The 15,380-nt window shown below is 52.8% G+C and overlaps 4 protein-coding genes across 4 annotated transcripts; 1 reads left to right on the top strand and 3 right to left on the bottom strand.

The window, feature by feature from the left end:
* Positions 1 to 955: 955 nt before the first annotated feature.
* A1O1_06171 (uncharacterized protein) lies at positions 956 to 2,605 on the bottom strand (the record flags this gene model as incomplete). The annotated part of the gene is made up of 1 exon (XM_007727050.1): positions 956 to 2,605. The coding sequence occupies one exon, from the start codon at positions 2,603 to 2,605 to the stop codon at positions 956 to 958; it is 1,650 nt and encodes a 549-aa protein (XP_007725240.1).
* Positions 2,606 to 2,973: 368 nt separating this feature from the next.
* Positions 2,974 to 5,992, bottom strand: A1O1_06170 (uncharacterized protein; the record flags this gene model as incomplete). The annotated part of the gene is made up of 2 exons (XM_007727049.1): positions 2,974 to 5,867; positions 5,926 to 5,992. The coding sequence occupies 2 exons, from the start codon at positions 5,990 to 5,992 to the stop codon at positions 2,974 to 2,976; spliced, it is 2,961 nt and encodes a 986-aa protein (XP_007725239.1).
* Positions 5,993 to 7,258: 1,266 nt separating this feature from the next.
* Positions 7,259 to 10,600, top strand: A1O1_06169 (uncharacterized protein; the record flags this gene model as incomplete). The annotated part of the gene is made up of 1 exon (XM_007727048.1): positions 7,259 to 10,600. The coding sequence occupies one exon, from the start codon at positions 7,259 to 7,261 to the stop codon at positions 10,598 to 10,600; it is 3,342 nt and encodes a 1,113-aa protein (XP_007725238.1).
* A 1,479-nt stretch (positions 10,601 to 12,079) lies between these two features.
* On the bottom strand, positions 12,080 to 13,564 carry A1O1_06168 (uncharacterized protein; the record flags this gene model as incomplete). The annotated part of the gene is made up of 1 exon (XM_007727047.1): positions 12,080 to 13,564. One exon carries the CDS (start codon positions 13,562 to 13,564, stop codon positions 12,080 to 12,082), a length of 1,485 nt encoding a protein of 494 aa, XP_007725237.1.
* Positions 13,565 to 15,380: the final 1,816 nt, after the last annotated feature.

Below are 15,380 nucleotides of genomic sequence, written 5' to 3'. Positions count from 1 at the left end.
TTCTTGGTATTGTTCTGGTCTGTTCTCTTCTTCATCTTCTTTTCCTCGCAGGATCAATGTCGCTCCCCTCTGCGCTCTTTGCTGATTCGCTGGCGAGACAGGATGTTGGTTCATAGTGGAAATGTCGGAGGCTTGTACCTGAACAATGGGTTACACTTGAACGCGTTGCGAACGAACGCGTTGCTCCAACTCCTTCGTGTCCTTGCTCCATTCCTTGAGCATCTTCAAGCAGAACCTCACCTTGAACGGGCGGAGGGTTTGCAAAGGCGCTCTCCCAGCCTGAGATGGACCTGGCAACGCCTCGACTCCAACTCTGACTCGCGTGAAGTAGATAGACTTGAAGATGCTTACTCCGCCAACAACAAGGTAGTCATCGGCCATGATGCAATGCCCTGTGTGACAGGTGCATATCAGCTCTATCCTTGGAAAGATTTGTTGCTCGGGGTGGTCTCTCGCTGTTGTCAGGTTTGGGTCGGGGCTGCGCCAGGGTATCAGTGATATGGGCGCCATCGACATCTCAAGAGACCACTCACGAAAGCTTGTGATAGGGACAACGCCCTCTGATGACCTCCATGGTTCCGTCAGAGAAGTCCTTCACGGCCTTTGGTGTCTCGCAGACATGGCATATGTGGAGACCGCCGCGGATCTCAATCTTGGGCTTGCTCGTGGCATAGCGCCACCGGTGCCAGTCGCTGAGGCTTTGCGCTGGCCAGGAACGCGAATCCCTGGGAAGGGCTCGCTCGCGTTGTCTGGTGCATGCATGGCTCTTGGGGACCTGCTTGCTCTTGTCGGCGCGTGCCATTGTGATTTGTTTGAGTCATAACGAGCAGGTGGTTACAAAGATGCCGAGTGGAGGTGAGGTCGCGCGAGAAGAGAGACAGAGAGAGAAAGTTGGCTCGACCGATCTTTGTAACAGGTGTACCGTGTGTTAGGAACCCAGACAGCCTGCGCCCCTTCAGGCATGTGCTTTGCTTGTGTTGGGCGAGACAGCCTTGTCTTGGCCGGCATGCGAACGGTCATGCTGAACCAGTATGCCCCTGACAAGGCTGAACAGCGACAGGCCCAAGACCACCAGATCAATAACATGAGTCGCCCACCATATCTTGACGTTTAACCCACACATCTGCATTTGGTATGCCCATTCTCCTGTAGCGAAATCAAACCAGACGCTCAATAGGCCTGCATTGCCTCCATAGTCTCCCATCATGCTCCGCAGAGTGACTTCCCGAATCCCGGTATGAGAGCTACTATGGTTCATTTGGGTCCAACGTACGGCATCCCATGAGGTCCTTCTGTCCTCGTCAGTGTTGTTGGTAGACTGAGACCAGGTCGAATTCGTCGAGATATGATGCCACACATCGCAACCCTCATGATCATGGCCTGTCAAGATGAGGCCCGGTCTGCCCTTGCCGTGAGCTGGAACATCACGGTTTCCGCTCATGCCGAACAACGCCTCCAGAGTCCCCTGACGGCTAACATGCTCGCTCAGATGATTTTGTTCCTTTAAGCCATGAGGCCTGTAGACGCCGCCACCGTCGTCATCGCCCCAGTAATCGAAGAAAGGAGCATCAACGCACGTTCCGTTGGGCTTGTAGAGAGGCAAATGGGTGAGCAGGAGAGTAAACGAAGAGCGATCCTCTACCGGCCTCAATCGGTGCGAAATGACGCTGTTGAGATAGTCATACGTCTCCGCTTGCATGTCCTCAGACATGGCCGGTGTGTCCAAAACGAGACTGTTCAGGACAATCAAATGCAGCGACGGAACTTGGTCTGTTGTATTGGTTGACTCTGTACCATTGAATAGAGGGTAGCGGAATCTGACGTCCCAATTGGCCTTCCCAAACTCTCGTTCGAACCGGTCCAGCCTGTGCCTTGAGATATCTCCAGCGTATCCGATGTCATGGTTGCCTGCAACATTTATGATCTTGGTAGCCCAGCTATCGTCGTCCATGTTGAATGTCTTTTCTTCCTCCGGCCTGTCCAGTGTCACCAGTTCATCCGCCACCCTGTTCGCACTGCCAAAGACTCTGTTCCAAAACCTCCACCCTCGCCCTCCGAACTCTCCATCCGTCACCCATTGACTGCCGATCAGGTCTCCGAGCACAGTGACATGACTGGGCCTCGTCCACCAATGTAAAGTGCGGTAGATATGACCCAGGTAGTAGTCGTTGCCGAACAGATCCAACCGTTTCCGCAGCGCCTGTAACGCCTCTGGGATATCTTGAAGCAGCACTTCCCGCGTCACCGCTGTGACCGTGGGAGGTATGGACGTGAATTCTTCTGAGCATATCTTCGTCCAGTGCCGCGCCAGCTTGGGTAGTAAGCCATCCTCAGGCTTGGGAAGCGAACTGTCCCCCTCCAGCTGGGGATCGGCGAAGACGAGGAGCCGAAAGGGTACATGGACGGTATCGTTGGCCACGTTCGAAGCATATGAGAGGGGGAAGTGTTGTTCAAGGGTCTCCGTGAAGGCCGTCAGCGTCGAGCCACTTCTGGAAGGAAAAGCACATCCATGGAAGACCGGGTACAGGTACAAATATCCTGTGAGACAGAGAGCGAGGGGGACAAGAAGATGCAGCGCCTTGTCTGCAAATGCAATTATATACATTGAACCATGAGGAGCAAAGCCAGACGCCACAACCAGAGAGAGAATGAATGAATGAATTGTTCAATTGTTTATTCGAGCAGCATTGGAACGCGGAGAAAGGGGCGAGGTCGCGTTTCCCTTGGGGAAAAATTTATGACGTCTGACAACTTCTGATGCTGGGATGTACGCAGCAATTAATGGTATAGGGCTGTCAGACGAAACATCTGACAGACGGTATACAACATCAGTTCCATCTTGGTGTCTCGGGCTGGTCAGAACAGGAGAACAAGAGAACTATAGTAAACAGTAAACAGTAAACAGTAGGTAGTCAGCTTCATCCGACTGGACATTTGTATGTGTATCAACGTCGTGGATTATTCAAGGTCTCATCATGTCTCGGTCTTCTGAACTGCATCCTCCCCCAGGCCGGCTTTTATTTCACTGAAGTCGACATCCAGCCGGAGATCTATATTGGACTGGTTGAGCCCAAGCCCCTGTATGTTCAACCCGCTTTCCCGCAGGCCCTTCTCTTCTGCTGGAGTTGGGTTTTCCGCCAGCTCAGCTATGTCCGCCGTCTCTTTGAGCGCAGGCGGCCGCTCCTTCCGTGCCCTTGCTTTGGCAAGGCTGATAGTCTTTTGCCGATTCGTGGTTTCGAAGCTTGATAGGTCGTGCTCAATGGTCGCCTTTAGGATCTCACCCATCCACTTTCTTCCTTCGGCGATGTTATCGACCTGAAAGACATGTACAGTAGGCTTGGTGAACTGGACAGCTCTGGACGATCCTGCTTTGGGAGGAACCAGCTTGAAGAAGAATGGCCCAGTTCCACCAGAGTGGCGCGGCGCACCCTTCGACTTGTCGGTTGCAGAACCTGAAGCCATTGAGGGGGACGTTCCTCCGGCTATGGTTGCATGCAGTGCCGTAATTGGATCGGTGCTGATGCTCAACACTTTATGACCGGAGATATCGATGATCCCTTTTTCTTCGGTGTCGGTCTCCGAATAGTAGTAAGAGAGGCGTCGGCCACGAAGTATGAAGAGCCGAGGCTTCCACTGAGTCATAAGCCCGGTGGACTTTTTCTTCATCCAGCCACAGTGGTCGCAGTGCTTCCGCGCTTCAGCTGGCGAGATAGGCAGAAGTCCCTTGGTGTAGGCACTGGTTTGTCGCTTCGTCTTCGGGTTTGTGCGCACCGTGGTTTTGGTATGTAAAAGCGGACCGAGTTGGTCAGCGGTTCCTTTCGACGAAGCATCAGTATTCTCGATCTCGAAACTCTGTGATGTCGCTGACGGTGTCTGGGATCCTGAAGGTGAGGCTATCGGACTCTCTTTGAGTGGTCCCGTCGTGATGTTTGACGCATTTGCTGCCTGCTTTTCAGTTCCGGTTATCGCATCGGATGCAGCCCGGAGACCAAACAACTTTCGAGCCTTCTGTGACGCTGCCCAAGGCATAGGAGCACCAGCGGGAGATGGCGAGCCGCTCGCCATTTTGGGGGATGACAACGCCGACAGGTTGTCGTCCTCGAGATTCGTGACAGTTGGCGACAGAGTAGTGGGGGATCGTTGAGTGCCTAGATTTCGCGCGCTGGCAGACCGGAATCGTCCGTTAGACGAGCTGCTGTGGTAAGCCTGGGCCGCCGAGGACCCTGTTCCGAGGCCTCGGTCTCTGACAGAGTCGACGCTGCTCAGCCGTGAATGCCGCTTGACCCCAAGACCAGGCCTGTGTGTCTCCTCAATCATGCTGGACTGACGAGAATGACCAGTGTCCCCGCCCCCTTTCTTTTTCAAGAGATTCCGGGATTTTCGATTGTCCACTTCGTTGCCACTGAAGTAGCCCCGGTCAATGTCGACGGTAGAGTGGTCACCATCAAACGGAGAATCTGGAGGCGCGCTGACATTCTTTGCGACATCCGCTCTGAGCGAAGGGGTGCTTGCGCCGGCACCAGCAGTTGTCGCATTACTCATTGACCAGTCTCTGTCGAGCGATACGTTTTTCTTGTGAGGTGGGGAGACGGTGGAAAAGGTCCCAAAAGCCGTCTCTTGATATCCCTGTTTGGCAAAGTCAATGGAAGAGTGGCGGCGCGAGTGGTTCATCTCCCGAATGGACGCAGCTGAAGGACGCCTAGGACTTTCGGCGGCCACGGATGCTCTCCACGGTGATGGAGGTGTACTTCCACCAAGCGGAGACCGGGCGAAAGGCGAGGGCGGGACCTGCGGCTCAGGAGGAGGCGATGCAGAGCCCGTCTGGACGTATGGGTGAGCATGTTGTGACTGGCGGATAGAAAGCCCTCGCTCCTCCATCAGACTTGGTATTCGAGGGAGAATGGTGGCGCCGGATAAAGCGCGGGAATGAATGCGTGCCACGTCCTCATTCGAGCTGTCCTGCTTCAAGCTGCTCTTTCCCGAGTCTGGGGAGTTGCGAATCTGAGTCTGAAATTCCCGGATCTTGTGCCACGTCTTCAACCGGCGGCCCATCAATCCAAAGTCATACTCTTTCATGTGTATGAAGGACTGATCCATGTCCAGCAGAACGTCTCCCGTTATTTCCTGCTCTTCGAATATATCACAATGTTTGGAATCCACTCCAAGAGCTCTGAGAAACTCGGCGGTATCTTTGGCATCCCATTGCTTCACATCGGCTTCCGTCAACCGCAAACTCTCCTCACTCTCGGTTTCTGGACCGGCAACGTAAGAGGCTCGGTCCAGATGGCTGCTGTATTCACTCTCCGAGTCCTCTGATACAAATCGCAGAGGGGCAAGACTCTGACGCGGCGTACTGAGATCCGTGATATGTTCGTCTATAACGCTCAATGTTTCGTTCATAACAGGGCTATCCTCTCCATTTGCTGTGCCTGAAAGGGCCTGGCCAATGCTGCGCGGTATGACAGGAGAAAAGGACATTGACGAAGGTTGCATCGGCGATTTGGGGACGAGGGAACGGCGGGCGGTGGATTGATCTTCTGGTATTGTTGGCTCGGATGGCTCAGTCTTTGCACCATTGGAAAGCTTGTGCGCAAGTTGAGAGGGTCTGGAATTCGCAGGCCCAACAGGTGTGAAGTTCGAAGGCAGCTTTGCAGTGTAAACTAGCGGGAGATCAGACATGGTGAGACAATAAGTGATGGTTTTGGAATCGTGCAGCATCTTACCTCCTGGAAACAGGCCTACTGTACCCTGGCCAAGATGTCTCCCCAGATACCAACCATCACCGAAGCCCTCGTCCAGTTCAACTAATTCAACCTGATCTGACTTTCGAAGGGTCAACTCGTCCGAACTTCGGGCATCGAAATCATCTGAACACCTTCCTGTCAGTATATTTTCAGAGGCTGCAGGCCAGATAGCGCGACATACGAATTACAACCAATATGTCTCCAGGTTGGAGGGCGCCACCTGGGCGCTGCTGGACAGTGAATGACATGGTGAAATATGAGCGCGACCTCAGACAATCGTTGACGCACAGCACCTCCGGGATAGTGAAGCAAGTCTGTTCATGGACAATCTAGCCGAATTTAACTGTAGAAGACAGATCGACGGGGAGAGTAGTGGCGAGAGCCGGCATGATAAACTTGTCCTTTGCAATCAAGTCGCGAAGGGTGCAAGGCGTGTTTGATTTGTGTCGGTGAGGAGGGTCAGGAGGGTGAGGAGGGTCGTACAGCGACGTGGGTTTGGTAGGAGGCAGTTGAGGTTGCGCGAGCCGATCTGGTTGTTGTAGTGGTCGTTGTGTAAGTGGTCGACGGTATCATTCGACAGAGGACTGGGATGGTGACACGTCAGATCGGCGGCGACAGGACCTTTTGACGGGTGGACAGAGGCATGCCGGACAGAAAAGAAAGTGGGAGGGAACCAGAGAGCCTTGTCAAAATTAGGTTGAGTGGTGTCAATGAGATAGAAGTCTGGTTACAAAGGTAGAGAGAGTAGGGAACAATACTGTGTGTGTATAGTCAGGTAGTGGAGGAGAAGTTCTCGGTACATCTATCTACCTCGTATAGGTATCTATCTGCACTCTGTCTATCTGTACTTTTTGATGGGGGCTGCAGTGGCACATGCGCCGCCTGCGCTCAGGGCGTCAGGGCTCCTTAGGCGTAAGGCTAGTGCCTATAGCAAGGCGTTGAGACCATTCAGCTCCAAGCACCAAGGAGGCTAACAGAATAGCTATCGTCCTGTCCAGTCCCAGTGTCCGTTGTCTAAGCGCTTCTCCGCATATCTATCACTCCACTGTCAGTGGGCAACTACTAACTGCCAGTGTCTCGCTGTATATCTGTATCTGCTGGAGAGACTGTCATCGTTCGTCGTCCCTTAATGAATTGTGATATACCCAGCCTTGTTGCTTGTTGACCATGGCGGCCTCCCACCACCATCTTGATATTCACTGAGCTGTGAACTGCCTATGAACTGCCTGTGAATTACCTATGAATTAACTCTTCTCCATTCACTGGCAACAGCTCAGGTCGGGTCGTCGCATCTCGCAGTCTCTCAAAGCCACAATGTTGCTTCACCGCATCAAAGGGTTTTCCCATCTTTCGCAGAAGCAGAAAACCCGCCTGCCTTGTTGTCCACTGCCTAGTCTTCTATCGAGACAAATAGTTGCCATCGTATCAGCGTCTGTTACTTAAAGGCCTTTTCCTGCGGGCTCTACATGTCCTTCTTCGCGTCAGAGCAAGGCTGTACTTGATCAGCCTGAAGCATGCCCCGTGCTGGCGGCAAACCCAAGAGTGGCAGTCCAACTGCTCGGAATGTCCCTACCGTTCAGTCCACGAACGACACTACTCACTACTTCATCGGCGCCCCTCAGCGGTCGTGGATGAACAGCGCAACCGATCATTCCTCTTCCTCCACCTCCACAGTCGCACGGCCTACTTCTAAAAGAAGCAACACGATTTCCGAACGACCTCGATCAGGTGTATCTAATGGCATTTTGGTGACTACAGCCTCTAAAGATGCAGCCGCTGGGCATGTCGAAGCAAACTTCGACAGTCTCCCAACCTCCAATGAGATTTCCTCGTTGCCTACCAATATCGGTGCGATACAAAGAGAAAGACAACAGATACAAGCAGGAGAAAGCACGGTACACATCCAGGCTGGCCCAGGTCCTGGAATGAACAACGCAAGTGAAAGTGCGAGTGCAAATGCAAATGCAAATGTAAATGCTCATCCTGAAGCACAACCACCACAGCAAGCAGCTCAGGTTCCGTCGCCACCGAGCAACACCCAACCCGATCAGCCTCTGAGATTTGAAGAACCACACAAAGGTCTTGAGCACAATCCTGCACATGCGTTGTCACAACAGTCTCCGCCTGCGGATCATACGGACATTCTTCCCTCGTCTATCCAGAGTCTCCAGACACACAGAAAGCGTCCTTCTGACGCCGAGCCAGACTCTAGGCGAGGAAAACGAATGATGAACGACCAAATTGCTGGACCTGCCCAGCTTCCCACTCCTCACAGTTCCCCAACAGTTTCGACAATAAACGCCCTGATCACGCGGCTCGATTTGGCCATACGGGCTCTTAACCGCCCTTTCAATCTGGTCTCCCCGTCCAATCTCGATGAACATAGGCTGTCAACGCTACGCGAGGCTTGCCTGAAGAACGATGTTTTCTTCGTCTTTACTCATTTGATCTATTGCAATTGGTCTGCTGGTCAACATACGGAATTGGTCGACCTCACCTTGACTCGGGAGCACTCCGTCGGCATGCAGATACTTTCCACAATTCTGGGGTCGAACTACCAGCTCTCTTGGGGAGTGAACCAATTGCTTTGCAACTTCCCAAGCACAGCACATGTCTACATAAGGGAGTGGCTCCGTGATCGCGAAAAAGTGGGATTCGACCTTCCCAAGAATATGAAGACCTTCTTGAGCTGGTTGGCCACGGGTTATGAACAGGTCAAACACAACTTCGTGCATCTAGCCATACCGCCGATCCCTCTTGATCTGCAGTTGCAGCTGCTGCTCCCTTCCAAAGTCCTGCTGGGTGCAATCTTCCGCAGCATTATCCGTCATGGGGTCACAGACGAGAACTACGTCAAGAGGGCTTGGATCTTCTTCCAAGGGCTCATGGATCTCCCCAATAACCATTCGATGGCACGACCCGATTCGGCCCATGCGAGCGCCGAACGCGCCACAGTGGCTGATATGTTCCGGGCGTATCAGTCTGTATTCGACGAATACTACGCCGCAGAGGCAAACCGGAGGGTATATCAAGACTCGCAAGCAGTTGGACATCAAACCTGGATGATCCCTCCAGCTTTGCCGGGTCAGCGCGCAGTAGCGGGTGGGGGAGCAGTCCATGTCTTGTCCTCAACCCCATTAAGAGCACCTGGACAGCCACGGCAATTTGTCAGTCAGGCACAACAGCCGCAGATGATACCCCAGACCACCATGTATCCTGGTTCAGGGGGTCAGAAAGCCTCGATCCAGCCCGACTTTCCATCCACACTGATAGGTCAGCGTCCAATTCAGTCAGGTTTTGTTCCGAATCCACCAAGATCTCGTGGTGCTCGAGCTCCGCTCCCTCTCGGCCGTGGAGTGGCAGCACAATCCGTAGGCCTGCCTCATTCTGCTTCGCGAGTCTCGTTGCAGCAATCTGCTGCCATTGGTCAACCACAGCCCACAGCAGTCCAGCGCGTACAAAGTGTTCGGCGTGCTCAGGCGACCATACCAGCGCAGGTTTTGCCCACACAAGCGGTCCCATCCCCACAGACGCCAAACGCGTCGCGGTCACCGGCTCCAGCTCTGTTCCCTCCTGCGCAATTTGTTTTACCGACTCTTGCGCGTCCAGATCCAGACAAACACGCCCTGCACCAAGCGCATCTTCGCAGCCCCAAATACAACAAGATTGCCTACCTCGGAGGCACGTCCGACTCGCGATACTACCAGCATGTTGTGGATATCGTCAGAATGCCTCAAACCATCAGCGCCAACTCTGACTTGGTACAATGGATTGCGCATATTGACCCCTACCTCTGGGACTCGAAGGCCAAGACTTTGAAACCGTCAGGCGAGTTTTTGACTCGACGCCGCAGTATCTGGAATGGCTGTGTACAGTTCAGACTGAAGTGTGTTGCCGTTGACGAGGGACCAGGCACATCAAGTCTGACATTATCAGAGTTCTGCGTTCAAAGCACCAAATGGCCACAGTACCTCGCTGTCTCTATCAACGGTGACATGGGAGTCGACTTTCGACGCAAGGCACATCACGGTACAGATATACCGACGGATGTTACAGACCTGCTGAGGGCAGGCGATAACGAAGTCTCCATCGCCATCAGCTCGACTTCTGCAGGGCCACAGCAGACTTATCTGATGGCGATTGAGGTCGTCGTGGTCTCCGATCGTGAACACCTCCTTGGGTTTGTTGGTCGAAGCGCGCCACAAGAATCGCTATCTAGCATAGTTGCGGCGCTGAAAGGCCAGAAAGATGGCAACACCAACGACGATGACGAAGATATCATCATCGCGCAACCCGTCTTGAGTATTGACCTTGTGGACCCCTTCACGTCAGTCATGTGGGTGACACCGGTGCGCGGCAAGGAGTGTCAACATCGCGAGTGTTTCGACCTGGATTCATTCCTCCTGAGTCGCACATGCCGTGACCCGGGAAGTGGCGTGACAAATCCCGACCTGTGGAAGTGTCCCATCTGCAACAAAGACGCTCGCCCTCTGATGTTGACAATCGACCGCTTCCTGCTCGAGGTCCGCAAGACGCTGGAGCAGCGCAATCAAGTTGAAGGTGCCAGGGCGATCCTGGTCAAGGAAGACGGGTCCTGGGAAGTCAAGCTGAGCCCGGACCGAGCTGTTTCGGTTGCTGCGTCTTCATCCTCGGGTCCATCAGACACTTCTGCCACGCAGACCCCTGCACCAACGTCGGGTGTCCGTCAGGAAGATCAGCCAACTGGCAAGTCCCAAGATTCACCAGCCGCGGCGAAGCACGCGACAACTCCTTCGGCATCAAAGGACCTGACACCAATCATTGTTCTCGACGACGGAGATGAGGACGAAAATGGCGGCGATGATGCTGTCCTATGATGATGATTAATGTTGATGATTCCCCTTTGCTTTTTCTCTTTCTGCTTCCTGTTCAGAGATACCCATTAAGCCAGCCAGTATTGTGCTTTTGGAATTGTTTGTGTGGAAAGGTGTTTGCGCGAAGAGCTTGTGAGTTGGTTTTGTTTTTGCTCAGTTGCATTTGCAGACGAGCAGGGTCGGTCGGTCCATCATCCTCATCAGTGACAAGTGACTCCCGGAAGGCTTGTTTGCAAGTCATCAGCCACCTCTGACAGTGATGGCGGAGTTTCGACTGAGCTGGGTGAAGCATCATGACACATGACACATGCCTGTGGGGGTCTGTGGCATCACTGCTGGTTGGGAATACTCGGCAACAGTTGCTGCAACCAAACATGTGTTGGGACTTCTCCGGCTTGGTCTGGAGAGATGTGTCTTGGGTATTGCCGCCAAAAAGGTTCGATTCGGGGAGGGGTTGGAGGCGTGACTGCTCAGGGTTCTGCTACTTGCACTCGACTTGTCAAGGACATGGACATGGAATGAGACATATGGCTGACCAGGGAGAGACACACAGACACTGTCCTTTCTGGTGTCGGCCCAGACAGAGCTGTGTACCTAGATAATTGGGGCCGGTGGTGAACCTTGTTCCAAAAGTTGACGGCCGCTGGAAGTCAATACTTTCATACCTCAATACCTGAAGACCTGAATAGATCAATACCTGAACCAAACCGATCAACAAATATCCATTTCGATGTCCTCACTTAGACATTGTATGTAACTTGCTTCTCTAATCTGATTCACTCAAGGCCCATTTGAACGGCGTTTTGCTGGGTGATGGCTACTAGTTACTGGTAGTCCTCTTGATCACTCAATTCACTGGGGTCACTATGGTCCAAGGTCATGGTACTGTCATTTATAGCCATGGCTGGTATATATATAGGAGGCGAGTGCTGTCTTACTCGGTACAGTCGAAGAGGCAGACAGTGCTGAGAGGTGTCAGTCAGTTCAAGCGCCTGTTTGTAGAGGGTTAGCTGGTTTTATATGAGGATAAGGTGGTGTTCTGTAGATGTGGTAGTTTGAAGTGTTGCAAGCATAAAACATAAAACAGCTGGGGATTCTCCTATGGACAGAGACGAGGCTGAGCCGAAAAGGGTGATTTAGGATCGGTTGGTGGATGGCATGAAGTCTTTTATTATTGGCCTTCGTCACAATATATATATCTATCATACACAGGATCACCTCTCATCGAACAAATACTAGTATTTTTCCTTTCTATCCTCTATCTTAGGATTTGTAAAGCTTCACAGGCAAAGATTTGAGCCAATTTTTTTTGTAAGATCGTATATTTTTTGATATGTTTGCCGGCCTGCGTCCCCTGAACCCAGACCCTGCGTCGAGACCAGCTCTGATATTGAAAAGACCGAACTCTTGCCAACTTACATTACTGCCCTCTCCTCTCCTACCGACTACGGCCTGCGCTCTTCCCAGTGTTTCAGCATCTCATCAGCGCGAGACACCGTTTGCATGGCGCAAGAAAGCCTCCAGCTGGTCCATCTTTGCTTGGTTCCCAGGCTGGCTGGCATGGACTTGTAGCTGTCTCAAGCGGCTACGCGTCATAGGGCCTTGCATTGCTTGTGCCGGTCTGATCGTAGTAGGCTGGGATGCATGGCTTGAGCGGTTGCTGACTTGGAGCTGTAGCTGTAGCTGTCTCAAGCGGCTACGCGTCATGGGGCCTTGCATTGCTTGTGCAGGTCTGATCGCAGCGGACTGGGATGAGCGGTTGCTGGCTCGAGTACGGGGACCAGATCCTGCGCCGTTGCCACTTCCAGACTTACCGTGAACAGAAATTGTAGATTTTGCTGGCAGGCGGAATCTCAGCATGATGACTTGTCTCGGACCTTGGGGGATCTGTAGAGTCAACTTTGGCTTCGTGGGCTTCGATGGCATCTTGAGTCGATGCTTCAGCGGTCCTGGTCCTGGTCCTGGCTGTTGTGGGGTGGTAGGGACGATTCCATCACTTCCACGGCTAGTTGGACGGGCTTGGGCTTGGGCTGCCTTTGCAAAGTTGGGGAATCTCAGCATGACCTTCGGTCGTTTGTTGGGAGTATCTGGGCTGGATCTGGATATGGAAGAAGGAGAAGGAGAGGGCGACTGATCCTCAGATTCACTTCTGGGTCGCTTGCTTGACTGCCGGGCACTGTTGGCTATGGGTGTGGGCGACTCGGGCTCCCATCCTGGTGGCGAGATTGGTGGTGGCTGCCATTCCGGATGTGCACCTTGTAACGGGCCATGATCACTGCTTGATTCTCCATTGTGTGACGAACTGCCCGACGAAGACTCCGGGGTGGATTGTCTGTCTCGATACCCGGCGACCAGGGCGTCGAGCTGTTCGGCAAAGTCATCGGGGATGGTGGGCATGGGTGGACGAGGGTGATGAGTGGCAGGGGGGTCGGCTGGGGTTTGAAGACGGCGTACGGGACGGCCATCGGCTGATCGCCAATATGCGGGATCATACGCGGCATTCTGAACCCCGACGGGAGGATGAGTATACTCGGTCCGATCGCCAGGACTGAACTGAGGAGGATCAAGCGAAACGGGCCGTGGGACGGGATTCCAGTCAGTCTCACGATACAGGACGTTTGTCCAAGGAGCCTCTTCGACGTGCCACGTGTAGTCATCCTGTGGCGAATTAGCAGACTCAAACACATTGTTCACCGGTGATCGCGGATCATATCTCTGAAGTACTCCATCCTCGTCGGAGAGCGGGCTCTCGTGTTCGGAGCATCTCCCTCGGATGTAGCGGTACTCGATATCCGGGATGCAAAAGTCTCCATGTAGGCCGAGGCGATCATAGCCCAATTGCCAGGGAGGAGCTTCTTGCGCGGCAGCTTGTTCGCATGGCTCGATGTTCACAGGCTCGATGTTGCCGGTGCAAGTGCGCGTATCTCCCCAGCAGCCCGAGAAAACATACTGGATGTATTTGCACATCTTTTTCGATCACACCATGCACTCACTCACTTGGTTGTTGAGAGAAGTTCCCGGTGCTCAGCCCGACCGGCGATATAACTATACTCTGCTAAAAGGCGCAGAAAACAGCAATGCAAATCGAGGGTATGACAGAGACTCGTAGGAGACAGGACGGACGGACAGGCAAGATATACACCTACTTGCGATGCAATCTGGGCAGCTCGCTCCCACCTTTCTTTGTTGGCCAGCCACTGTATGAAGATGAATTGGCCTTTGTCGTTTGGACAATCAGTCTTGCATGATGCGACCTGGCAGATGCTATGTAGAGAATAAAGCGGCAGGTTTGACAAAGTGTGATGATCTGCGGTTGAAAGGATGCCATTGTTGTTGACATGAAGCACTGCCGGTTGACTCGTGTCAGATTCATTGTTGGCGACCGAGTATGAGGACGAAGGGGGCAGAGCTGCCTGGTCAGATTGACTTTGGCGCTCGCCGAAATGTCCTTGCTCGAACAAAGCGCCCGAAGAGTCTGGAGCGAGACATGCAATGCTTTGCCATGATGGTTGTCGTGCTCGTGGGTGAAAGGAAGACTCGTGATGGTGTTGATGGCGTTGCTCATGTCTCACTGCGCTGTGCGGCCGCACTCGTATGGAATTGCTTACACTCAGGGTGGAATGGGATATACCACTCCAAATAATGAACAGAGTGGTGAGTGGCCTACCTGCCAGTCGACATGTTTGGCAATACAACGACAGTATGGCCAGGTTGACTTCAAAACGAAAATGTATATCCAAACCACCTGGAGATAGTAGAGAATCGCCGTTAGCTTCTAGGGGGGAAAATTGACGCTAGCAGGAAAGAAAATAATATTATATATTTGATATGGGGAATTTCTCCCAACAATTAGCAATCAACATCCGCATTGGTGTAATGGTAACATCACTGGTTTTCATAGAAAACCTATAACCCAGTAGCTCGGGGTTCAATTCCCCGATGCGGAATTTCTTTTTTGCTCTTTGTTTTTTTCCATGGCAGTCAAGCACAAGATTGGAGCTGCTATCTTCTGCGATTGGTGTCAAATAATTTTCAAGGATATAGTACCTTACATCTGAAATGGTGCGCAGGCGCAGGCACAGCGCAGAGGTACCTGACCCTGCGCACTGGACAGTTGTGACTGTGAATCGATCTGGGTCGATTCCACGACCTCGGTTGGACTGCCGAAGCCCCAGAAACCCTACTTGTACAGCTGCCGCCTTTACGTGCCTGGACTTGAAAGCAGTGTACAGCTTATTAGTGTGGCCTAAGGAGTCTACTCTGTAAGGGTTTCAGGGACCGACCCCTAGTCCGGTGCCTAGGGCGACTGGAATCAGACCTAAGCCCCTCGGCTAAAGGCCCCTAAACTCTGCGGCTCCTGGCGGCAGCGCTCGGGACAAGATCGTGGGACGTGTGGTGACCTGCAGATGTCAGAGACAATCTGACTCGCCAATTCATTGTATTTAATTACTGCAATAGTAAAATGTCCCGAATCCCAGTTGAGGAAAAGGTAAACAGATTGACTGCTGTCGTAGTAGTAGGTACTTGTGTGCCCAACCCACTCCCACTGTTGCTGTCAATCTCTCCAGCTTCTACTAGTAGCACGTACACTACTACTACTACTCTCCTCTCTATTGTCATCGCACCTGCGTAAGACACTTCACTTCAATCTTCTTCCTCAGCCAGACTTCAAAAGCTGCTTTCTTCCTCACATTCCTTTGCTCGTAGAGCTCCGTATTGCATCATTCCTCGCTGCGCGAGGTCTGGAATGTCAGGCCAATTTCCACGCCTGCGAACCATTCGT

Source organism: Capronia coronata, assembly GCF_000585585.1.
Source record: "Capronia coronata CBS 617.96 chromosome Unknown acBCG-supercont1.5, whole genome shotgun sequence".
Classification (NCBI taxonomy): domain Eukaryota; kingdom Fungi; phylum Ascomycota; class Eurotiomycetes; order Chaetothyriales; family Herpotrichiellaceae; genus Capronia; species Capronia coronata.
This window is presented reverse-complemented; position numbering and strand designations above follow the sequence as displayed.